The sequence below is a fragment of the Megascapheus bottae genome, chromosome 17, assembly GCF_031878675.1.
Source record: "Megascapheus bottae isolate mThoBot1 chromosome 17, mThoBot2.hap1, whole genome shotgun sequence".
Lineage (NCBI taxonomy): Eukaryota > Metazoa > Chordata > Mammalia > Rodentia > Geomyidae > Megascapheus > Megascapheus bottae.
In genome coordinates this window covers 15,869,862-15,894,837 of record NC_143525.1, presented here as the reverse complement: position 1 = coordinate 15,894,837, position 24,976 = coordinate 15,869,862, and the positions used below count along the sequence as shown (strand labels likewise).

Sequence of the window (24,976 nt, the reverse complement as noted above, 5' to 3'; positions counted from 1 at the left end):
TGCTGAGGCTCAAGTGGTAGAGCTCTAGCCTTGAGAAAGCCCAAGGACAGTGAGTGCTCAGGCCCTGAGCTTAAGCCCAGGACTGGCAAAAAAAAAATAGAAATGACAGATAATAAATGTTGGGGAGGATGTAGAGAAATTGGAACCCTCCTATACTGCAGTTGGTAATGCAATATAGCACAGCTGCTTTGGAAAAACAGTCAGGCAACTCTTGGGAAAGTTAAACAGAACTACCACAGGACTACCAATCCCATTTCTAGGTAATGATCCAGCAATTCTATTTCAAGAAAAATGGAAGTTTATCCATTACAAACCTAAGTAGTCATAATAGAATTATCCATAATAGCCAAAAAGTGAAAATAATCCAAATGTTCATCAGTGAAAAATGGATAAACAAAATGTGGTACATCCATATAAAGGAATATTTTCTACAACAAAAAAGGAATGAAGTACTAACACACAAATGAGTTTTGAGAACATCATGCTAGGTGAAATAAATCAGTGAGAAATAGCACTATTATGATACCATTAATATGAAATGTCCAGAATAAGCAAATGCACATGGACAGAAAGTAGACTACTGTTTCCAGATGATAGAAAGATTAGGGGAGGGGTTGCAGCCACCTCACACAGAGCTGATGAGAATGCTGTAAAACTGCAGTGATGGTCATACAATTTTGTCACATATTGAAAAACCACTTAACCATACATTTTAAATAGGTGAACTATGATGCCAGGTAAAGAATATCTCCATAAAGCTGCTGAAAATGTGCATACGGGTACTGTTTGAATAGTAGGATTATAAAAGGGTTTTAGTTTTAGTTTGATTTTGGTTTACTTAGTTTTTCTAACTTTTCTATGATGAATATGATTATTCTAAGAGAGTTTTTAAAAATCTTCCCATATTATACAGAAAGTACAAAGCACATACATTTAAAAAACTAAAACATCTTTCCTTATAGTAATGTAAAACTGAAAACTACCCTTTATAGCCCCAGTAATAGGATTGTGGGGGACACATGTATGGCTCGTGCTACCTCCACCCTGATTAATTAGGATCCTACTCCCTACCAACCCCTACTGCATGACTGGGCACAAAAGTAAATTTTTTTGCATGGATGATGGCTTTCTAATGTGCTACTACAGTGACAGATGTTTCTTAACAGATTATAAGGCACATTTTGTAGGGAAAAAATAGAGAACATATATTTTTTAATTTTTTTTAACCAGTCCTGGGGCTTGAACTCAGGGCCTGGGCACTGTTCCAAGCTTCTTTTGCTCAAGGCTAGCACTCTACCACTTGAGCCACAGTGCAACTTCCAGCTTTTTCTGTTTATGTGGCACTGAGAAATTGAATCCAGGGCTTCATGCATGCTAGGCAAGCACTCTACCACTAGGCCACATTCCCAGCCATATATATTTTTAAAGTTCTACTTTTTCCTGCTTGTCTTTGGTCTGTTTTACTATTTGAGTATCTTTGCAGGGTCTTTCCCTGAAACAGAACCTTAAAACCACACAAGGAATATTAGAAAAGTTAAAGATAGGAACCAATTCTCAGCTTCTGGAAAATATATCCAATGTTTATTATTCACAGACGATGATTCACCATCCCTGTTTTTGAAGCTGGCGTCATACTCTTTCTAATCACATTGCTAGGTTACAGGACCCTGAATTATTTGAAAATAATAAAAGCTGAATCCATTAAAATAACACATTAGGCTTTTCGCTCTTATTTCATTTCTTTAGGGAGAACATTTGATCATGATAGAACACAAAATAAAACACAAAGTGCACAAAATACTACGGTCTCAAAACCAAAACCAAAGGCTGGGGGCCAGGAGCATAGTGTAGTGGTAGAATGCTTAGCTAGCATGCACAAAGCCCGGGTTCCATTCCTCGGTACCATATACTCAGAAAAAGCCAGAAGAGGTACTGTGGCTCCAGTGGCACAGTGCTAGCCTTGAGCAAAAAGTGTCCAAGGACAGTGTGCCCAGGCCCTGAGTTCAAGCCCAGGACTGGCAAAAAAAATAAACAAACATAGAACAAAACCAACAAAGTCTGGTGGAGCACCTACCTGTCTGGCTAAGAAAGAGAGCCTGAGTTCAAACCCCAGCACCACTCAAATCAAAGGTTTCTGATGAAAATGAAATAGTTAGCCGGTGATTCTTCAGCCCCCAAACATACAATTAAAAAACATGGGGCAGGCAAATAACAACATGCTGTAAATCCATGCTGGTGGGACTATTCTATCCAGACAGTGGAAAGAAACCCTTTTTATTAGGTCACGGGAATTATATTCAGGAGCTTTCTTTTTTTTTGGCCAATTCATTTTATTATTTTTATTTTTATTGTAATTAATAGAAGGGTTACATTATATTCGCCAGATAGAAGGTGCATTACTTTACAAAAATATGGAACACTTCACAAATTTGCGTGTCATCCTTGCACAGGGGCCATGCTAATCTTCTCTGTATCATTCCAATTTTAGTATATGTGTTGCCAAAGCAAGCACTGAACTTCCTTAACAAACAGTAATTCAAACACAATTTCTCTTGAGCTCTGAAAAACTATCCTACTACAGAAAGGTCTGGGCAGGCAAATTAAGGAAACAGATATATATGTACACAACTACGGTTTTATTTCATGATGAACAGTCCTAACCACAAACTTAATGAACCATCTTCCTCATGACCACAGTATAAATATCTTATTAGGATATTTAGGCTTATTAAGATAATTCAAGTAGGTGATGTCTACCAGAATAAAGGATAAGGAAAGGCCTTTCTAGTTGACTCACCTCTCAGATGCACAAAATGTTTTTATACACAAATTTTCCTCAGGTCTGAATACCTTTTTTTTTCCTTTTCTTTTCTTTTCTTTCTTTTTTTTTTTTTTAACTTTCCTTCCCATTAAACTAAACAGTGGCTAGCTAAAGATGTTTTACGCCTTACATGCTACCAATCTTGCTTTTTCTTTTTTCTTTTTTTTTTCCAAGCCTTTGCACATGGTAGGCAAGTACTCTACCACTAAGCCAAACTCCCAGACCCCAATCTTGTTTTTTCTGTCTGTCATGGGACTTACACTTGGAATGGAAGCCATTTCTGAGCTTTTTTTTTAGTCAAGGCTACCTCTCTACCACTTTGAGCCACAGCTATACTTCCATTTCTGGTGGTTAACTGGAGATAAGAATATCACAGATTTTCCTGCTGAGGCTGACTTTGAACCTTGATTCTCAGTCTCAGCCTCCTGAATAGCTAGGATTGATTACAGGCATGAGCCATGGGTGTCCAGCTTTTCACAGACTTTTTCTGCCTCCAGAGTAGCTAGGATTACAGGATTGTACCACTAGCACCCTATCTTTTCAGTAACTGAAAGAAGTAACATACCATAAAATGAGTACTATTTACAGTGGTGATTGTAACCCTGACCTACACTAGATACAAGATAAGAGTTCAGGGAGAAAGGGAAAAGTCCAGAATGGAACTAAAAAGCACATTGTGGATTAGCAAGAGAGCCTCCCGAGCTTAATAAGGACGTTATTACATTTTTGTATCTAGTAGCCAGAGTCTCAACCAATAACAGGTCAATTTCTTGTTTGATTAGACATTTAACTAAATTATCACATTTTTGTGTCTGGTAACCAATGGGTCTCAACCAATAATGACTCAATTTCTTGCTCAACTATACAAACAGGAAAAGAAAATCATGGTATTAGCTCCAAAGCCTAGTTATTTCATCAATCAAAAAGAAACACCAGAGCCCGGGAGTTTGGCCTAGTGGTAGAATGCTTGCGTAACAGGCACAAAGACCCGGGTTCGATTCCTCGGTACCACATATATACAAAAAAAAAAAAAAAATAGCCAGAAGTGGTGCTGTGGCTCAAGTGGTAGAACACTAACCTTGAGGAAAGCCTAAGGACAGCACTCAAGCCCTGAGTTCAGTCCCTAGGACTGGGGGGGGGGGGGGGGAGACAGGGGCCGGGAGTTTGGCCTAGTGGTAGAGTGCTTATCTAGCATGCACAAATACCCGGGTTCGATTCCTCAGTACCACATACATAGAAAAAAGCTGGAAGTGGTGCTGAGGCTCAAGTGGTAGAGCTCTAGCCTTGAGAAAGTCCAAGGACAGTGCTCAGGCCCTGAGCCCAAGCCCAAGACTGGCAAAAAAACAAAAACAAACAAACAAACAAAAAACCCAAACACAGCAAATTATTTTCAAAATGAAATATCAAAAATATTTCCTGAAGAGGCACATTGCAATAATTTTAAATGACTTACTGAATAGAAGACTTTTTGGGGGGGCAGTCTGGGGCTTGAATTCAGGGCCTGGGCACTGTCCTTGGATACTTTTTGCTTAAGGCTAGCACTCTGCCACTTGAGCCACAGCACCACTTCCAGCTTTCTCTGTGTATGTAGTTCTGGGTAATCAAACTCAGGGCTTCATGCATGCTAGGCAAGCATGATACTCCTAGGCCACACTCCTGGCGCTGAGTAGAAGACATTCTGATGGTGAGCTAAAACTCATTTTCTATTATTTGCAAGATGTCCCCATTGTATACATCAGTAAACAGAGTTCTGGGCGTAAGGGCACAGCTAAGCTAGCAAGTGAGCAGTTAGAACTCAAGTATATCTGTGTTCTACAATGTTGTCCTGCCAACATTCATTGCTACCTAATTTAAGTTCAACCTTTGCTTACAGCAAAAGGTTCCACTTCAAATTTAAAAATAATTCTTATTCTGTTTGGGGATGGGGGATGGTCAAAACTTTAACTGGGAAAAAATTCTGACCTTTCATCTGAAAAACAATGTTATGGTAAAACAACCTTTTGATCGGGGTCTTGGAATAGTTTACCATATTTTAGTATTTCTAAATAAGGTTTTGCATATTTACATGAAGTGAAAACAAATCCTGACTACAGCTAAATAGATGTTTTATTAAAATATTAGGACACAGTGAAAGAATAGCAAATACAAAGACATGAGAAAGACCCCTAAAAAACACAAAATGACTAATTTCTACCTCAAATGTTCAGACAGTCCTGTTTACACTCTTAATTGAGGAAAGATGCCAAACAACAGCTAACTAACCCAAAGTGACATGTTCAAGTCCAAAATATGACTTTAGTTGTGAAAACTGATTTTTTTAGTGAGAAGAAAAACAACGTATCTAATAAGTTCTATCATGAAGAATGTGAATACACACTTTCCTTAAAAAACAAAACAAAACTTGAATTTGTAAACTTGTGATCTTATTTTAACAACAGCTTCCAAATTTCTTGTTGCTCCAGGAGCACAATTACTTATCTTAAAAAAAAAAAAAGTTTAAGGGTTCAAAGGAGTTTGCTAGAGTGGCACATGTCACTTCTCCACCTGGACAGCTGGTACACGATATGCCATATTAAAAGGGAACACGGTACCTTCAAAGAGGTCATTAAGCAGACACACATCCTGAACAACAAACTTTTTTTTTTCCCCAACCAGAAGAGAAAAAAACCAAGCATGTCCACAAAATGTCCTCCACGGCCACAGTGTCTGTCCAAATCCAGAGGCTGAGTGAAGGTCATAAATTGTTAAATAAACATAACCCGAGCCCTCTATTCCTCTCCTACACGACAAATGAAGAGACTTTTCTGACGGCCCCACACGTGGGGAAGACAGTTTTTCACTGTCAGTTTTGAAGTGACTTCACTTCTGACCCCCACACGGGTGGGTCTTGAAAAAGTGAAATAAAAGAGAGTCCGATTCCCACACTTAACTGGCTTAATGAAGCCCTGGTGCACAAAAGCAGCTTCCCACAAACCTGCAGGGCAGGTAAGCAGGATCCAGGGGCTGGGTGAAAATGCTCACCCGCTCCCGGCTTCGTCCGATGCCCCGAGTTGCCTCCAAGGGTTGGAAACGTAAGACAGCCCCTTGCGTCGCCCCGAGGGGTCCAGCCGTTCCTTTCCGCGGAGCCCCCACCCCACCCCGGCCGGGCAGAGCCGGCCGGCGCCCACCTGTGGGGAGGGGCGGCAGGTGGGCCTCTCTCCGGAGGCCCCGGGCCCCCCTACGCTGGACGACGCTGCCCGTGACAGCCGCGCCGGCCCCGGAGGCCTCGGAGGGGGTGGCCGCCTCAGCGTGGCCGGCGGCCGCAGAGACTCCGACCGGGAAGGCGCTCGCGACCCGACGCCACTTCGGCGGGGGTTCACCGCCTCGAGTCCCCAGCGGGACTCGGCTCCGACTCCCACCCCGCGACCGCACGACCCTCCCCGGGGCCACGACTCGGCCGGCCACGGGCTGTCCTCGCTCCTCACGCCCCGGTCACTCACCTCCGGGCCGGGCAGCAGCAGCACCAGCAAGAGCAGCGACCACCGCGCCGGCATGGCGGGGACTCGGCCTTGGCTCCGGGCCCGGCTGGCTGATTCCGGGGGCGGCGCGACGACGGCGCTGCGGCGGCCGAGCTCCGGCGGACACTGAGCTGACTAGGCGGCGGCGGCAGCCCCATTCCCGGCCCTATAAGCGCCGGGTGCCGCCGCTTCTTCCGGTCGAGGCGGGGCGGGGCGGGGGGGGGGGTGTGAGGCACTCTGGGGGCGGAGCTATCGCCGGTGGGCGGAGTCAGAGCGGGACGGAGGTGGGGCTGACCAATCCAGCTTCTGAGCCCTTTGGCCTCAGTGGCTTCAAAAGGACTCAAACCAGGCGCTGGTGGCTCACGCCTGTAATCCTAGCTACCCTGGAGGTTGAGATCTGAAGATGGCGGTTCGAAGCCAGTCCCAGCAGTAAAGTCTGTGAAACGCTTATCTCCAAATAACACCACCAGCAGGCCCTTCTTCCTCTTGGCACCCCAGTGGATCATGGGCCATTTACCATAGTGGTGACCCAAGTTCAACAGTGGCTCCTCTTCCAGCTGAGCCTCATCTTTGCCCATCTTTGCCCTCTGGAATCCCCCTCGAATCCAGCAGCCTTCCAATCCCTTTTGGAATGAACACACAGTCAAGTCGCTCACCGAAAATGATAAAGAAGGAAACCATTTGGGCTATGTGTCATATGTATGTTTACCTGACATTTGTAGATATGGCCTCGTGAAGCCTGACCACGTGAAGAGTGACGTGACATGTGTCACAACTCATTGGAGGGAATGGGTGGGATGAAGATTCCTACACCATTTATTTGAGAGTTATGGACTATTAATCAGATTTAAAAGAGGCCAGCTGCTGTTTGGTCCCAAGCTGCCCTCTGCTGAGCCGGAAAGTGGATCAAGGATATGTTATTTGTTACAGTAAAGAGTAAAGTAATATTTGTAGTACAAGAGAAGGGGGAAATATCTTACATACTATTCTAGTAGAAAAATAAAAAGGGAAGCCAGGGTCTGGGAATGTGACTTAGTGGTTGAGTAATTGCCTAGCGTGAATGAGGCCCTGCGTTTGATTTCTTGGTACCACATAAACAAAAATAAATTTTTTAAAAAGGAAGTCAGGCACCGGTGGTTCATACCTGTAATACTAGTTACTAGGAGACTGAGGTATGAAAATCATGGTTCAAAGGCAGTCCTGAAAGGAATGTCCATGAGACATTAATCACAAAAATCCCCAAGTGGAGAGGTGGCTCAAGTGGAAAGGGCTAGCTTGAGCACAAAAGTTCAAGGACTGTGCTCAGATCCTAACTTCAAGCCCAGGGAACAGAAAAAAAAAAAATGAGTACCAAGTTTTCTAATTTTTCCTAACTGGCTCTAGAAAAGGGAGCAAGCATTGCTGGCAAAATAATAATAATAATAATAATAATAATAATAATAATAATAATGATAATATAGTAATCAAGAAGTAGAAAGAGACAGACCAAATGTCCTGTCCTGTCTTATCTGTGTGTACTTTTAGTTAACCCTATATAATAATAACAGAAGAAATGTTCATAGAAAGCCCAATTCTGTAGACAGAGGTCCCAACTCAACTTGGATCCAATACTCCAATTGAAGAATAGGACAAATCTTGGCAAATGGGAAAACAGTAGGCCCATTTTGAACATGTCTCAACACAAACAGGCAGGTTTGGTTTGGCAGGAAGAAAAGGGAAAACAGAAGGTCCAGTATTCTTGAGCATCGTAGCCAGGTAGGCAAGGATAATTTAACAAATTACCTTTCTTGATCACAAGCTGACAATACCTCTAAGAACACAAACTTGAGTTCAAAAAGAAGTGTAACTGAAAAAACAGCTTTCATATCTCTTCTATATATTATCTCAGAGTAAACCTACAAGGAGAACTTTGTGTACTAGGACTCTAACTTTGCCAATTCAAAATGTCATTGTGACCCTGTCAATGTTGTAGTTGAATACTGACCTCAATCTGACTCATTAATCAGTTTTAAAGATCCTGGAAACAAACCAAATTCATCCAAGGAACCTGGGCTAGATGGGAATATTTATCTTGTATTCAGCTGAGCCAAACCCCCAGGTTTTAATTATACCATTTTGTGTTCTCAGAATTTCCTATGCACCACTGAGATTCTTAGGCTTAAACAGGTCTACATGCTTCATGTAGATTTGGCAATTCAGACGGATAAGCACTGGTTTCATTTAGGATAGTGTTGCCCCTACTCTTGCTCCACAGTCAAGTACCGCTTTAGAAGCTTTGTGCCTATGATAAAGCACAAACTGGCTCTACTGATCTCAACAGAAATAGGAATATTCTGTAGGATGACTTTGAAGAGATGCCCATATATATAAAAGATCTAAAAATGGGCAGAAAGTCTCATTAAGAATCAATAAATAAAGCCAACGTTATGATCTTAGTGTAAAAACAAAGAGTAAAAAAAACATTTTAATCTTTGTCACAAAGATTTTTTTTTAAAAAAATGAAAGTTTAACAAGACTAAGACTAGAGAATGACCTAGATATATCTGGGAAGGTGAGAAGAAGGGAATTGAACCAGTGTTTTCTGAATCTGGAGAGTTTGGTTTTTTTTGTTTATTTGTTTGTTTTTGTTTTTGTGGGTCATGAGGCTTGAACTCTGGGCTTTGGGGCTGTCCCTGAGCTCTTCAGCTCAAGGCTAGTGCTCTACCACTTGAACCACAGCACCACTTCTGGTTTCCTGGTGGTTAACTGGAGATAAGAGTTTCATGGATGACTGGGAGTTTGGCCTACTGGTAGAGTGCTTGTCTAGCATGCACAGAGACCTGGGTTTGATTCCTCAGTACCACATATATAGAAAAAGCCAGAAGTGGTGCTGTGGCTCAAGTGGTCAAGTGGTAGGGCTCTAGCCTTGAGAAATCCCAAGGACAGTGCTCAGGACCTGAGCTCAAGCCCAGGACTGGCAAAAAAAAATCTAAAAAAAAAAAAAAGAGTCGCATGGACTTTTGTGCCGGGACTGGCTTTGAACCATGATCCTCAGATCCAGCCTCCTGAGTAGCCAGGATTATAAGCAGGAGCCACCAGCACCCAGATGGAGAGATTTAAAAACAAAAACAAAAACAGATTTCTAACACCTTTTGTGCTCCCTTTTGCTACGGATTCAGAATGTCCAAGGACAGAGCCCAGAAATCTGTGTATTTTATAGTTTCTGCAGGTGACTGAGGCCAGGCAACATCCAGGGCTTGAATTCTCTGCTGAGGCTCCTGTTAATCCCTGTGGGCCTGAATGTCTGGCTAATACCGCCCTCTAGTGGAAGAAACTACAACCTAAACTTTAAAGTGTTTAAAATCTTTCATTTCATTTTTAAGCTGGGTACCAGACTCATGTCTGTAATCCTAGCTACTACTCAGCAGGCTGAGATCTGAAGATTACAGTTAGAAACCAGCCTGTGTAGAAAAGTCCATGAGATTTTATCATTGGTGGTGGTGGTGGTGGTGGTTGTGGGGATTGAACTCAGGGCCTGGGCACTGTCCCTGAGCTTCTTTTGCTCAAGGCTAGCACTTTACCATTTATGCCATAGTACCACTGGCTTTTTCTGTGTATGTGGTACTGAGGAATTGAACCCAGGGCTTTCTGCATGCTTAGGTAAGCGCTGTACCACTAAGCTACATACCCAGCACCCCCCCCCCCCTTTTTGTGGTCTATGGCTGGAACAATGTGAGGGAGGGAGGAGGATGGACAGAAATAGCAGAACAGATTGGGGACATCCCTTCCAGTAATGGCCAGTAAGTATCAGACAGGAACTGTCCTGAAGATGACCAGTGATGGCACCTGAAACACCCTCCTGCTCCCAGGAGTCTAGTATATGTATGTGAGTTGGGGAGGGGGGACTGGGGCAGGGGAACAGCATGAGAATAGGTGATTATCAGAAGATTAAGCATGTCTGGCACAAGTGGCTCATGCCTATAAGCCTAGCTACGCAGAAGGCTGAGATCTAAGGACTGCTGTTCAAAACCAGCCTGGGCAATAAAGTCCATGAGACTCTTATCTCCAATTAACCACCAGAAAATGGGAAGTTGGGCTGTGGTTCAAGTGGTAGAGCACTAGCCTTGAGCTAAAGAGCTCAATGATAGCGCCCAAACCCAGAGTTCAAGCCCCATAGCTGATTAAACAACAACAAAGCAGTGCTCTTTGGTGCAGTGTATGTACTCCATGTTGTGTTGGCAAGTGAACTGGACTGTGGGAGACCCACACATCAGTATCAGCAGCTCCTCCTGGGGGAGGAGTGGTCCCAAATCAGCTGCTTGTTCAGTAAGCCCAGGCTGCACTCACATCTGAAATGTGTGAAGTGTTTGTTCCTCAGTTTCTCCAGCTCAGATGGCCTTCTCGGTCTGGGTGGCAAAGGCCAGGTAGCATGAAGTGTGATCATCCAGATCCTTTGTGACAACGTGGACTGCCTGAAGCATCAGCATCATGCCTTTCGCTCCTGTGATCACACCCATAGACTTCACTAGCTTGACTGGTGGTGTTGGACTTGTCAGGACAGATGGCAAGCTTCCCTTTGCCCTGGTAGACCAGTGGCCTGTGGAGACCCAGGAACTCAATGATGTTTCTTCTGGTAGGAAACTTGGGATGCATGTCCTTGAAATAAAACTGTTCTGACTTGGTCTGCAAAGCCCTTGTGGTCATCTCTGGAGACAGGAGTGTAGGACCTAATGTTCAGCTCCCCTTCTTTCAAGTGGAGAAGTAGATGTGTGTATGAGCTGGCCAGTGGGGAGGCCTAGGGTGTTCTGGGGGGGATGGCAGGGTGAAATAGAAGCACCAGGTGTTCTGGCTGACGATCTTGTTCATAAACTGTGTCAGGTATTAATGTCTGGGCTCTTGAGGGTGAGAGTCAGTGGAAAGCACAGAACAGCTTCATGAAAAGGCTGTGGAGGGGCTAGGAAGTGTGGCCTAGTGGTAGAGTTCTTGTTTAGCATAAATGAAGCCCTGGGTCCGATTCCTTGGTACCACATATACAGAAAAGGCCAGAAGTGGTGCTGTGGCTCAAGTGGTAGAATGCTAGTCTTGAGAGAGCTCAAGGACAGTGCTTAGGCCCTGAGTTCAAGTCCCAGGACTGGAAAGGAAGAAAAGAGGGAAGGGAAGAAGGTCGGAAGGGAGGGAGGGAGGGAGAAAGGGAAGGAGAATGGAAGGAAGGAAGGAAGGAAGGAAGGAAGGGAGGGAGGGAGGGAGGGAGGGAGGGAGGGAGGGAGGGAGGGAGGAAGGGAAGGAGGAAGGAAGGAACTAAGGAACGAAGGAAGGAACGAAGGAAGAAAAAGAAATAACAGGCCATGGAAGAGTCAAACCCTGACAATACCATGCGCCCAACTGGGTCGCGAGCAGCACTGACTCCTCCTCCTTTTTTTGTTTTGTGCTACCACTTGGGTTTGAACTCAAGTACTAGACACTGTCCTTCAGCTTTTTAATATTACTTTATTGTAATTATAAAGTTGGTGTAGAGAGGGGTGACAGTTCCATAAGTCAGGTAAAGAGTATATTTCCTTTGGGACATGTTCTTTAGTTTTTTTCACTCAAGGCTGGCAATATACCACTTAAGTCATAGGTTCATTTCTGGTCTTTAGGGTAATTGGATATGAGTCTCACAAACTTATCTATCCTGGCTGGCTTCAAACTCCCATCCTCAGATCTCAGTCCCCTGAATAGGATTACAGATGTAAGCCAGCAGCCCACAGCAGCAGATGGTTATTTTTGCTCCCACCCACAGTATTATAACCATGTACTACTTATGTGATCCGTCATAGTAGCTAGGTAAGAAACCCAGATTGCATTTCCTGGAACACAGCTGTCCCTCCATAGTTATGAAGATTGGTTGCAAGGTTCCCCTAAGCTCAAGTCTGTGATTTAAAATGACATGGCATTTGCATATGTTCCAGGCACTTTTTCCCCTCTACTAACACAATGATATTACAATACAATGAAAATGCTAGAGAAATAGTTGTTCTAATGTGTGATTTGGGAAATAATGACAATAAAAGCAGTCTATCAATTTCTGGTAACAGCTGCAATTTTTTTTTAGTTCAAATATTTTCTGGATTCATGGTTGGTTAAATTGGCCGATTTATAACCTGTAGACATGGAACGCAAACTGTCCTCATAGTAACCAAAAACTCACAAAAATGTGTGGTGATAAGGGACATGACTTCAAATGACAGGTAAGGTCTCTTGATCTCATCTTGGAATTATGCCAAAAATCATAAAAATATAGCAGCCATCTGGCTGAGGCTAGCAGGATGGGCTCCCCTTCTGCCTCCTCTAGGAAGTTGTTTAGGCTAATCTTAACTGGTTATTTTTTCACTTTTGTTTCACACCTCTTTGTGCCAAGTATATGTACCACCATGGCAAAGTGTGCAAAATGTCACCCGTGTATCTTAATAATTCAGAGGGCCAACACAGTGCCAACATGGAATGGCCATCCTTTCAAAGTGCCTCCACTTCTTTTCAGCCCAGTCCTTTCCAGTCCCCTAGGGTCTGGCCTCATTTCACAGGACTCTCTGGAAACTTTTTTTGAGCAGCTCATAAACATTCTTCCTCTTATAAAATCTCAGGGATTAGTGAAAATATTCTAAAGTTGACTGTGGTGATGATATATAACTTTGCAAATATACTAAAGTCATTGAATTATGTACTCAAATCAGAAAAACTGACATTATTTAATCTAAGAAATATTTTGCTAGGTGCCAGTGGCTCATGCCAACAATCCTAGCTACTTAGGAGACTTGAGAATTGAGGATGCTGGTTCTAACTTAGCCAGGGCAGGAAAGTCTGTGAGAGTCTTATCTCCAATTAACTGCCAAAAAAAGCTGGAAATTGGGTTGCAGTTCCAGTGGTAGAGCACTAGCTAAGGAATAGTCCCCAGGTCAAGTTCAAGTCCCAGGAACAACACATAGACACAAAGACACAGATCACAAATAGTGCTACACACACACACACACACACACACACACATATACACATATCTATATACAACATTTTATCAGAAATAAAGACACATTTCATAAAGATAAAAGTCCATTTATGGCTGGGCACCAGTGGCTCAAATCTCTAATTCTAGCTACTCAGAGGGCTGAGATTTGAGGACTGAGGCTTGAGACCAGTCCAGGTAGAAAACTCCACAAGACTTTATCTCTAGTTGACCAACAAAATACTAACTAGAGACAAGGCTCAAGTGGTATGGTGCCAATAGAGAGTGAAAGAGCTAAGTAAGAGATACCAAATTCAAATCTGGTTCTGGCACCAATAATGAACAAGTCCATTTATGAATAATCCTAATTTTGAACATACTAATTCTAAATGTGCAAATACTTCAAACAGCTTGAAAATACCTGAGCCAAAAACTGACACAACTGATGATTGCTATACATTATCCCAAGAATAAAATAAAATAAAAAGAAAAGTGGGGGCCGGGAGTTTGGCGTAGTGGTTAAAGTGCTTGCCTAGCATGCACGAAGACCTGGGTTTGATTCCTCGGTACCACATACATAGCAAAAAGCCGGAAGTGGTGCTGAGGCTCAAGTGGTAGAGTTCTAGCCTTGAGAAAGTCCAAGGACAGTGCTCAGGCCCTGAGCTCAAGCCCAGGACTGGCAAAAAAAAAAAAGAAAAAGAAAAGTGATAAATCTTTCTGGGTATAGTAGCATATACTTATAATCTTGGCACTTGGAAGGTGCCAAGTGATCCAGAGTTCAAAAGTCAGCTTGGGCTGAAGACTCAGACCCTGTCTCTAAATAAACAAATAAAATAGGAATTGGTAAATTTCCAGGTAGACTGATAAAGGGAGGGAAAAGCCCACAAAATCTTACAGATCCTACAGATAGTAAATCATTCAGCTATAGGGCCTACATATATTAAAGGAAATTTTTCTTAAATTATTAAAACTGACATGACACAAGAAATAGAAAATCTGTAGCCAGGGGCTGGGAGTTTGGCCTAGTGGTAGAGTGCTTGCCTTGCATGCATGAAGACCAGGGTTCAATTCCTCAGTACCATATATATAGAGAAAAATCCAGAAATAGAGCTGTGGCTCAAATGGTAGCGCTTTAGCCTTGAGAAAGCCCAAAGACAGTGCTCAGGCCCTGAGCAAAAAAAAAAAAAAAAAAAGAGCCAGGTGGGTGCAGTGTCACACACCTATAATCCTAGCTACTCAGGAGGCTGAGATCTGAGAATCCTGGTTCAAAGTCAGCCCAGGCACTGAAGACCGTGAGACTCTTATCTCCAATTAATCACTAGCAAAGGAGAAGTGGGGCTCAAGGGGTAGGGTAGTAGCCTTGGGCTGAGGAGCCCAGGGAGAGCACCCAGACCCAGAGTTCAAGCACCATGACCAAAAAAAGAAAAGAAAAACTGTAGCCAGAAACAATACACATCTATAATTCCCACTACTCAGAAGGCAGGAATTGGGAAGATTAAGGTTCAAGGGAGGCTCTGGCAAAAAGTCAGGGAGATTCCACCTTGACCAACAAGCCGGGCACAGTGGCCTGCATTCATAATGTAAACTATGTAGGAGGGAAACCATAAGTAGGAGGATCATCGTGGGAGGCAGCACTGGGCAAAAACACAAAGCAATAAACACAATTCTTACAACAATTAGCCCTTCTCTCCCATGGCTTCCAAAGTAAGCTATTCCTTCAAGTATTGACTTCATAGTTTTCTAAGAATGTACCAGATAATTGATATGCACTTCCCACTTATAACATGTGGTGGCGCATGCCTGTAATCCTAGTTACTCAGGAGGATGAGATCTGAGGATCACAGTTCAAAGTCAGTCCAGGCACTAAAGACCCTAAGACTCTTATCTCCAATTAACCACTAGAAAACCAGAAGTGGCACTGTGGCTCAAGGGATAGGGCGGTAACCTTGAGCTGAAGAGCTCAGGACAGCATGTAGGCCCTGAGTTCAAGCCTCAGGATCAACCCCCCCCTACACACAAAAAAAACCAAAAACAAAATCAACAAAAAAATTGGTGGTGGTTGGGGGAATGGGACATATTTTCAGGCATGGAAATCCACAAAAATTAAGTGATCAAGTCATCACAAAATCAGCATATGATCAGAAGGCGCTGTACCCCCCCTCCTTTTTTTTTTTTTTTTTTTTTTTAAGGCACTCTACTTTGAAATATAGAACCACCTTCTATCACCACAGGTTACCTTGAGACCCAGAAGCAGGGTTTGTGTGTGTGTGTGTGTGTCCTGCTCCTGTTTGAACGGAGGGCCTGGGTATTGTTCTTGAGCTCTTTTAGCTCAAGGATAATGCTCTACCACTAGAGCCAGGAGATAAAGAACCTCAGGGACTTTCCTAAGTTAGCTTTGAACCACGATCCAGACTAACTAGGGTTACGGGTGCATGCCACCGGCGCCCGACATGAATTTTAGGAGGTGGGGGTATTTTCCTTCTAATAATTTTTACAACCTCAGTTCCTAGCCTAGGACAGAATGTCTCAAACATTACTTGTCTCCCGCCTGCAAAATTTTCTTTCGTGTGTTGCAGATGGCCGCCCCAGTTACAGACCAACGGATAGGTAAGGAAACTGGCTGTTGCTCAAGCCTGTAATCCTAGCCTCTCCGAAAGCCGAGCTGAGGACGGCTGTTTGCAGGCAGGTCTGGCAGGAAAGTCCAAGAGACTACCTTCAGTTAACCGCTGAACGCCGGGAGTGGCGTTCAAGGTCAAAGCAGTAGAGTACTAGCCTTGAGCAAAAAAGAAACTCAGAGATCGCGCCCACGGACCAAACAAAAACAAAAACAAAAACAAGAAACTCGCAAAGTGTGAAGGGGCGTTGCCCTCAAATATACTTCCAGACTCATCTCTATGGTTGGAGTGTGTCCACTCTATACACTGGAGGACTTAAAAATCCTTCAGCCAATCATCATACACATCCATGGCTACGTCACTGGAATCTTGGCTTGCCATAGGCTAATAGTAAAGCCCACCCAACAACTTCCGCTCTGCTCCTTTAAATACAAGCCACACGCGCTCTCCTGTCTTTCCAGACTACGTGTTCGGGTAGGTCAAGTGTGCTTGGTTCCTGGGTTTCGTGGGTGGCGGGGCTTGGATTTCTGGCCGTCCGTGATGACTTTCCAATACGCGTTAGACTGCTGATACTGGTGATGCGAACTGAAGTCTGAGCCGACCGCTGGCCCAGCGCAAGGTGGAGGCTGGCGGGCCGGTGCCGCACTTGCTCACCTACCGCTCTTGTTTCTGCAGGGCCCGCCGCGTCGAGGACGCCAGTTTGCTGTCTTTGGAGACTTTGCAACCCCTCCCCTGCCTCCGTCCCTCAATAAAGCGGTTTGACCCCTGCCAAGTTGTCCTGTGTGTCTGTGAGGCCGAGCACGCGCCACCTTTGAGCCCCCGTCGCGCCTGCGCGTGGTGCCGGGGGTCGAGCTGTGGCGCCAGAGCAAGGACTCGCGCATAACTGGGACCGCCCGCCATTCGCGGGCCGTCCTTTTAACCGCGAGCAACAAAGCCCCGCGAGGGCCAGTACCCTACCGCCGAGGGACTGAGACGACCACTAGAGGGGAAACGCACGAGTTTAGCGGGGTGTGAGGATTGGCTTTTAATAACTAAGTCATGCAGGCAAACTGAATAGGCCTACAGCTTTGGCAAATTGGATAACGTAAGTAGCTCGGTGTTTTAAACAGGCATAACACCCGAAGCAAGGGCGTCGGGCAGTACGGTTGACGGGGTGTTACTTGGGTTTCCCACACATCAGTGTCGACTGGCAGGAGTGACCCGGTTAATATTGCTATGGAAGGGTCTAGGCTCTATTTCAGGAGCACAATAGTTCTTGGTTCCCAAACGACATGGCTGCAGGAGGAAAATTTCACCTGCCTTGAATCCTTAGGCTGGAAGGGGGCCTTAGCTACTGAGGAGGCTGAGGTTCAAGGTTATTTAACTGAAGTGGTAGAGCAGGAGGCCTTGAACCCCACAGTGTTAAAAGCATGGACTGCTACTGGACCCGACATGCCATGTGGGTGCTCCTCAGAATTAAATCTTCCTAGGGCTTGTGTTATCCTCTGCACAGGAATGACGACCCAACTAGTGAGAGAATGGAAGCTGTTACTGGCACTGATGGCCAGAGTGCCCTGTGCTGTCTATCCTGATGAACAAGACTTGCTAGAAATAACTTATATAAAGATCAGTGACAAAGACGTGAGATTTTACCTGCAGGTTGGCATACACAATGAGAAATTACAACAGTACACTGACTGGAATGGTCAAATAATTTAAGTCAAATGTTTTAATGATACAATTAAAGAATTCAGATATATTTTTCAATATATTAGTTTCTTTGAAGTCATGTCCAGGCAAGGTGCTTTTTTTTTCCTTTAAAAAAAAATTAGCTTTGTCCACAGATGTATGTTATATCAAAAGTTACACAAGGTAATTTTGACACTGCAGTTAAAAAAAATGTTATTGAGTTTGATTTCCAAAGTAAATTATTGAAGGCCCAAAATTTGTAAACTAAACTTTCTGACACAAATGCACAAAATTAAATTGGCAACATTAAAGAAAGGTCACATGAGTATTTCGAGTATGTTGAGCAGTTTTCTGTTTTGGCTGTCAGAACAAAAACACACCTGCAAAACCAATTCTGAACCAATTTAGATCAGCAAAGCTTTCAGATTCCTAGATGAAACTTTTGGATAACAGTGATGGCAGAAAGACCTTGGCTCTGGTTTCTAACCCTACCCCCATTTCTACTGGGGGGAAATAATTGGTCATTGTGTGATGTGTCATGAATGTCACATATGCTGTGTAAAAAACAAGATTAATGAAAAGCAAGGTGATTGTACCTCATTGGGATGCTTTGATCTCATGGCTTTGCTTAATGGTTCATGTAAATCCTACTGCCCTCACCCCAGCTGAAAGTGTGTGTGTGTGTGTGTTCTATGGCTACTTGCTTCCAAAATGCACATGAAAGTTGCTATGCCTATCTCTACCACCAATGAGATGGCTCACATAATTCCACTCCTCACATTACCACAGTGACATTCTGAATATGGAGGGCTGCTATCATGTACAAAGTGTAGAGTGAAAAAACATTACGTTGTGTACCAGCTGCCTGAGGAAAAGCTTTGGAGGAGTCACAGAGGCAAGGGAAGCCTTCCAGTTGTATAGCGTTGCTCTGAGTGTGCTCATATACTGCCATAAAAACTGGTAGACTTTAAAAAGCAGGGTTGAATCACCTGTAACTTCTGGCTCCACCATGATTCTTCCAGTCTCCTTTGCTAATCAGATTTGCAGCAGGCAATCCAAACACTTGTCACTGAATGCAGGGAATGACACTTCACAGTGGAATGGGCACCAACAGGCAGAGGGCAGAAGCAGTCTAAGAGAGTGGCTGTGGCACAAATAAAGGCCAGTGCCATAGCACAGATGGCAGCCATGAATTCCATACTTCAAACTAGGTCTCCTAATACTGAGAACATCTATTTTCACCCATCATAGCTGGTCAGTAGCCTCCACAGATGGGTCCTTCGAGAGATTGGAAGTGGAGCGAGGGTCCATGGCTGAGTGCATTATAGGGATATAAACATCATCCATGTTTGGCATGACGAAAACTTTCTGCGAGGAGACATTAAAGAATGGTCATGTAGAAGGCCCAGCAGGCTGTATAGCCCTTTCATATATGAAAGCTTTTTTTACACACTCCAAACTAGTTCACCCATCACAGTTTTAATTTAGAAATAGTTGAAAAGTCTGGGAATGTGGTTTAGTGTAGAGTGCTTACCTAGTTTACCTAGCATGCATGAAGCCCTGGGTTCAGTTCCTTAAAACCACATAAACAGAAAAGGCCAGAAGTGATGCTGTGGCTCAAGTGGTAGAGTGCTAGCCTTGAGAATGCTCAAGAACAGTGCCTAGGCCCTGAGTTCAAGCCCCAGGACTGGCTAAAAAATCCAATATATCCAAAAAATCCAAGCCCAAGGAATGGAAAATCAAACTAAAAAACAAAACAAAAAAAACAGTGGAAGAATCATACCAATGCATAAGCACAATGAGAATCTAATATAGGGCTGGGACTGTAGCCTCGTGGTAGAGTGCTTACTTAGCATGCACGAAGCCCTGGGTTCAATTCCTCGGTATCACATGTACAAGAAAAGTCAAGGGTGGTGCTGTGCCTCAAGTGGTAGAACGCTAGCCATGAGAAATCTCAAAGACAGTGTCCATCCCTGAGTTCAAGCCCCACGACTGGCCAAAAAAAAAAAGAAAATCCAATATATTGGTTCCAGGCAGAAGCCTTTGATGTCATATACATATATAAAATTACTCAAAGTGATAAGTTTAGGGGAACTGGCTAAATCACCAACAGTATTTTCAAATTAAGTCTAGAAAGTATCAGTAAATTTATCCCTCTATATCTTCTTAAAAAAAATGCAAGCTAACTTTTCACATCAAAACACACAAAGCTATATATGCTAGAATTCCTTTGGTAAATGCCAAAAAGGTATTCATCTTAAAGGGTATTAATCAGTGAATGATATTAAGGTACTTTGTTTATGTTATACTACTTGCCATGTAACTTTTGGGAGTACATTCAATTTCAGCAGTACTCATACAAAATATGGGATGCCATGGCAGTAAGGGCGGGGCGGGGGAGGGCGAGGAGACAGAGACAGAGTCAGAGTCAGTATGCACGTGTACATGCAACAGTTATCTTTCTTTTTTTTTTTTTTTTGCCAGTCCTGGGCTTGAGCTCAGGGCCTGAGCACTGTCCTTGGACTTTCTCAAGGCTAGAGCTCTACCACTTGAGCCTCAGCACCACTTCCGGCTTTTTTCTATGTATGTGGTACCGAGGAATCAAACCCGGGTATTCATGCATGCTAGGCAAGCACTTTAACCACTAGGCCAAACTCCCGGTCCAACAGTTATCTTTCAACTTACCAACTTGTCCCTGCCCCTTCTTCCCTTCTGCCCTATATAGTCCAAGATCACTAAAATGAGTTGATGCCTATGAATTCTAAAACAGAATCTAGAGATATGAGGAAAAAAAAACTGCTGGGTGCTGGTAGCTCACGCCTGTAATCCTAACTACTCAGGAGGTGGTATCTGACAATCACGGATCAAAGCCAGCTTGGGCACAAAAGTCTGTGAAACTCTCATCTACAATTAACCACCAGAAAACCAGCAGTGGTGCTGTGGCTCAAGTGGTAAAGCACTAGCCCTGAGCAGAAGAGCTCAGAGACAGTGCCCAGGCCCAGAGTTCAAGCCCCACCACCATAACCACCACCACCGCTGCCACCAATAACAACAAAAAAAAAAAGAAAAGAAAAACACCTGGGGATGAAGGTACATGCCTATAATCCCTCCAAAAACTACTTAGTAATGTTCTGTGGATAAGTTTTAGGGTATGTATCACTGTAATGTTTGAATTCATGTGTTCTTTCTTGGTCTGAAGGTCTGTGCCTTTAACCTGACCCAGATGAAGTTCAGGATCTCTGTTCTACCCAGAGCTTTTATATTCCATATGACGCACTGGCAAACACTACAAGATTACCTGAAACTCTTGCTCCAGCTTCTTCTCTATCCAGTCTGTCACATGAACTAAAGTTACTTCTCTCTCTCCAAGTTTTGGCCGAGCTTTCAGCTCTATATATGGTGGTTTCCGGAAACCATACCTTTTTGAAGAAAACAATGATCATATTGTGAAGCAAAGAGAAAAAGACAGGCACTGGCACAAACTTATTTCCATGGGGCTTTATCTTTATTTCTATTTAAATGTTCTCTTATTTTGAAAATCCTCTTTAATCTAACTCAACACCTAAAGGTGAGTAGTAAACTCTTTGTGCTTCCCAGAGCAGTAGCTTTTTGTGTGTGTGCTGGTTCTGGGATCTTGAACTCTGTCTTGGGAACTGTTCTGTAGCCCCCCCCCCCTTTTTTTTTTATCAGCTATGGGACTTGAACTCTGGGCCTGGGCACTATCCCTGAGCTATTTTGTTCGAGGCAAGCACCCTACCACTTTGAGCCATAGCTCTATTTCCAGTTTTCTGGTGGTTAATTGGAGATAAGAGTCTTGTAGACTTTTGTGCCTGAGCTGATTTTGAACCATGATCCTCAGATCTCTCAGCCTCCTGAGTAGCTAGGATTATAGATGTGAGCCACCAGCACCCAAGTCCCTGTAGCCTTTTGTGTTCAAGTATGACATTCTGCCCTTTGAACCACAGTTCCACTTCTAGTTTTTTGCTGGTTAACTGGAGATCAGAGTCTCACAGACTTTCCTGCCTAGGCTGGCTTCAAACAGATCTAGCTCTCTTGAGTAGCTATGTTTACAGGTGTAAACCACCAGGACAGACCTAGCTTACTGAACAGTGTGAAATCTAGAAGACAGGCAGTAAGGAGAAAAAAAATGTATCAACTCATTTTTAGAACAACTTTTTAAAGGTAATAACAGTAGTTATTTCTATAAAATCTTTCTAAAATTTTTTGTTTTCATTCTTACATATTCGAGCCTTCACTTTTTATTTTAACCATTAACGTGTTACCTTTTTTTTTTTTTGGCCAGTCCTGGGGTTTGAATTCAGGGCCTGAGCACTGTCCTTGGGGTTTCCCAAGGCTAGAGCTCTACCACTTGAGCTTCTGGCTTTTTCTATGCATATGGTACCAAGGACTCGAACCCGGGTCTTCACTAGGCCAAATTCTCGACCCCGATGTGTTACTTTTAAAAATGAAATGACAGGGCTGGGCATGGTGGTTCACGCCTGTAATCCTAGCTACTCAAGAGGTAGTGATCTGAGGATTGTGGTTCAAAACCATCCCAGGCACTAAAGACTGTGAAATCTTATCTCCAATTAACCACTAGAAAACTTGAAGTGGCATTGTGGCTCAAGAGGTAGGGTGATAGTCTTGAGCTGAAGAGCTCAGGGACAGCGCCCAGACGCAAGTTCAAGCCCCATGACCAAAAAAGAAATTACAAAGATGTTTTTAAGTTTTACTGGGGAATGCTAACATTGTCACTAAATGGTCAGTCAATTGAAAACACTCTTCTGATCATTTATGCAAAGCCTCTTGGACAAAGGACATGGATAGTGTGTTGATTTCCTGCAATGATGTATCACGAAGCTGGATTTTCGCATGTGTCACTGATGATCTCTTATGTGATCTTATCACTTATGCCTATTTGATAGATCTTGGAATACCAATTTTAAATTGAGATTCATAGATGTTGGATCTATAAATAATTTATTTTCCTGATTTTAGACCCTCGCTTAATCACTGCACTTTCCCACCAGCTATTGAAATCTGGGAGTGGACAAGCATACCTGTAATCTTTTAACAAGTCCACAGATGACTGTCATTTGTGAGAACTCCTTGAACAGACCTCCTGTCACAAATACTAAGTGTACATGTTCCAGCTTCCTTAACCCTACCATTTCCCTCTGAGGTCTCCCTAGCTGCCTGGGCTCTGCTGGATCCATAATCCCCATCTGTCAGTTAGGGATAATAGGGCACATACCTCAGAGGGTGCTGGGAGGACTAACCTGGTGGCACTGAAAGAAAATAAGTGTTCACCACAAATGGCAGCTGTTAGTATTGGTAGAAATTGGTTTTAGAGCGAGGACCAAGAAGAAAACAACTCATCCCATAAATCTCACAAATTCCCTTTCACTCTTCCTAATGCATGAAAATGAATCCTTAAATGTGTATGAACCATTCACAGAAGGCAGTGCAGTCAGATTATCTAACACCTATCATCAAAGTCCCATGGAACACTGTGGACACAGCAGTCATGTCCAGGGTTACTAGCACAAGTGCTCAGATCCAAAGTTATGCAAGCACTCTTGTTCAAGGTCGAGCCTACTGAGGCTTTTCACAGTTAAGCAATGAACTTATTTTTTTTTTGAGACACCATTATTTTATTTATTTTTTTGCCAGTCCTGGGCTTGAGCTCAGGGCCTGAACACTGTCCTTGGGCTTTCTCAAGGCTAGAGCTCTACCACTTGAGACTCAGAGCCACTTCTGACTTTTTTCTATGTATGTGGTACCAAGGAATCGAACCCGGGCCTTCATGCATGCTAGGCAAGCACTCTACCACTAGGCCAAACTCCCAGCCCCAAAGCAATGAACTTATGTCCTTGCTATCTTTGAGGGCCCCTCTACGCACCAGATTCGGTCAGTTGGGGGTGGTGGAATGTTGACTGCCAAGGTTCCTCGACATTCTTGTACTTCAACAGTTAGCAGCAAGGGTGTATTGGAGACTTCTTCAATCTTCTTTTTAATGAATTCTGTCTCCGTTGCTTTTTGGAAATATTTTGATTTGGTAATTTTATCAACAAATCTCATAATCTTACTTGTTCGATGACCTCCAACATACCTTCAAACAAAGAACACCAAAGAGTATTAGTATAAACTTTGTTCTCTCACTTACAAAAACATGGCTATGTATTAATCTTCCTTTGAAACAGTTTCTCCATGGTTGCACTACTAGCTAACTCTGTGTCAAAGGGCTGTCTTGTGCACACTGTGGGATGGGTAGCAGTATCCCTGGCCTCTCAGCACTCTCCTTAATCATAACTGACCCCAGTCATGACAACCAAATATGTCTCCAGTGGGGTGCTGGTGGCTCGCACCTGTAATTCTAGCTACTCAGGAGGCTGAGATCTGAGGATCAAAGTTCAAAGCCAGCCTGGGTACAAAAGGAACTGAGACTCTTATCTCTAATTAACCTCTAGAAAACAGGAAGTAGGGCTTGGCTCAAGGGTAGGGTGATACACTTGAGCTGAAGAGCTCAGGGACAGCATCCAGTACAAGCCCCATGACCCACAAAATAAGAAAGAAAGAAAGAAAGAAAGAAAGAAAGAAAGAAAGAAAGAAAGAAAGAAAGAAAGAAAGAAAGAAAGAAAACCGCTACTAGTGGTTAAATCATATCTACCATCAGAAAATGGTTCACACCAACACCTCACATACAAGTTCTCATCTATGCAAATTCAAAGTCAAAGGCTGATATTTCTTCCATTAATTTCGAGTCACCTGCCTTCATAATCTTTCTTTAGATGTCTTTGAACAATCCAAATCTAGAAAAAAGCACTATGATAATAACATTGTCCTAAATAGAGTTCAGGTCAACTAAGAGCAGCTAAGCCAGGTGCTGATGACTCACACCTACTATCCTAGCTTCTCAGGAGGATGAGATCTGAGGATCACAGTTCAAAGCCAGCCTGGGCAGCAAAGTTCATAAGAGTCTTTTCTCTAATTAACTACCTTACCTAACCAAAATCAAAAACAAAAAAAAACAATCCAGAAATGGAGCTGTTGGCTCATGTGAGAAAATACTAGCCTTGAGTGAAACAGCTAAGGGAAAGCACCCAGGCCCTCTTGAGTTCAAGCCCTAAGACTAGCACCCAAAAGAAAAAAAAACAAAAAAACAGCTAAGCCACCCATGTTTTCAAAATGCCAACAACTAAAACCATGTGAATGCATCAAGCTTTGCAGGAACCAGGAAGAAGCTCAAGGGCAGCAAGCAAGTAGACTTAGCTGCAGGGGAGACCACTTGGATGGCCACCAGGGGGAGTAGGGTACTTGCTGAAGCAACTGTGCTCAGAACCACCAACAGGTTCTGCAGGACAAAGACATGGAATTAGGACCCTCTTAAGGACAAAATGTTATCTCAGTATTTTTTCCT

General features: G+C 43.4%; 2 protein-coding genes and 3 non-coding genes across 7 annotated transcripts in view; 2 read left to right on the top strand and 3 right to left on the bottom strand.

Moving 5' to 3' along the window:
* Ern1 (endoplasmic reticulum to nucleus signaling 1) overlaps positions 1 to 6,465 on the bottom strand; it is a 97,991-nt gene extending 91,526 nt beyond the window's left edge. Inside the window, exon 1 of the mRNA XM_090349938.1 lies at positions 6,301 to 6,465. Coding sequence (XP_090206064.1) covers positions 6,301 to 6,354 — 54 coding nt within the window. The 5' untranslated portion in view covers positions 6,355 to 6,465. The remainder of the gene's footprint in view (positions 1 to 6,300) is intronic.
* On the bottom strand, positions 2,406 to 2,512 carry LOC150051165 (U6 spliceosomal RNA). The gene has a single exon (XR_016538503.1). It is a non-coding gene; the product is annotated as a U6 spliceosomal RNA (small nuclear RNA).
* A 9,957-nt stretch (positions 6,466 to 16,422) lies between the features above and the next one.
* Positions 16,423 to 16,486, top strand: LOC150051163 (small nucleolar RNA SNORD104). Its single transcript, XR_016538485.1, has one exon. It is a non-coding gene; the product is annotated as a small nucleolar RNA SNORD104 (small nucleolar RNA).
* Positions 16,487 to 16,690: 204 nt separating this feature from the next.
* Positions 16,691 to 16,822, top strand: LOC150051162 (small nucleolar RNA SNORA76). Its single transcript, XR_016538494.1, has one exon. It is a non-coding gene; the product is annotated as a small nucleolar RNA SNORA76 (small nucleolar RNA).
* Positions 16,823 to 17,898: 1,076 nt separating this feature from the next.
* Positions 17,899 to 24,976, bottom strand: part of Tex2 (testis expressed 2) — an 87,875-nt gene continuing 80,797 nt past the window's right edge. For 2 of the 3 annotated variants that reach the window (XM_090349935.1, XM_090349933.1), the window contains exons 10-12: positions 23,459 to 23,668; positions 20,855 to 20,975; positions 17,899 to 18,924 (exon numbers count right to left, since the gene is read on the bottom strand). In XM_090349935.1, the coding sequence (XP_090206061.1) occupies positions 18,802 to 18,924; positions 20,855 to 20,975; positions 23,459 to 23,668 (454 nt within the window). In that variant the 3' untranslated portion in view covers positions 17,899 to 18,801. Of the gene's footprint in view, positions 18,925 to 20,854; positions 20,976 to 23,458; positions 23,669 to 24,976 lie in introns of those variants that run through there. The other variant, XM_090349936.1, reaches the window with a different exon arrangement.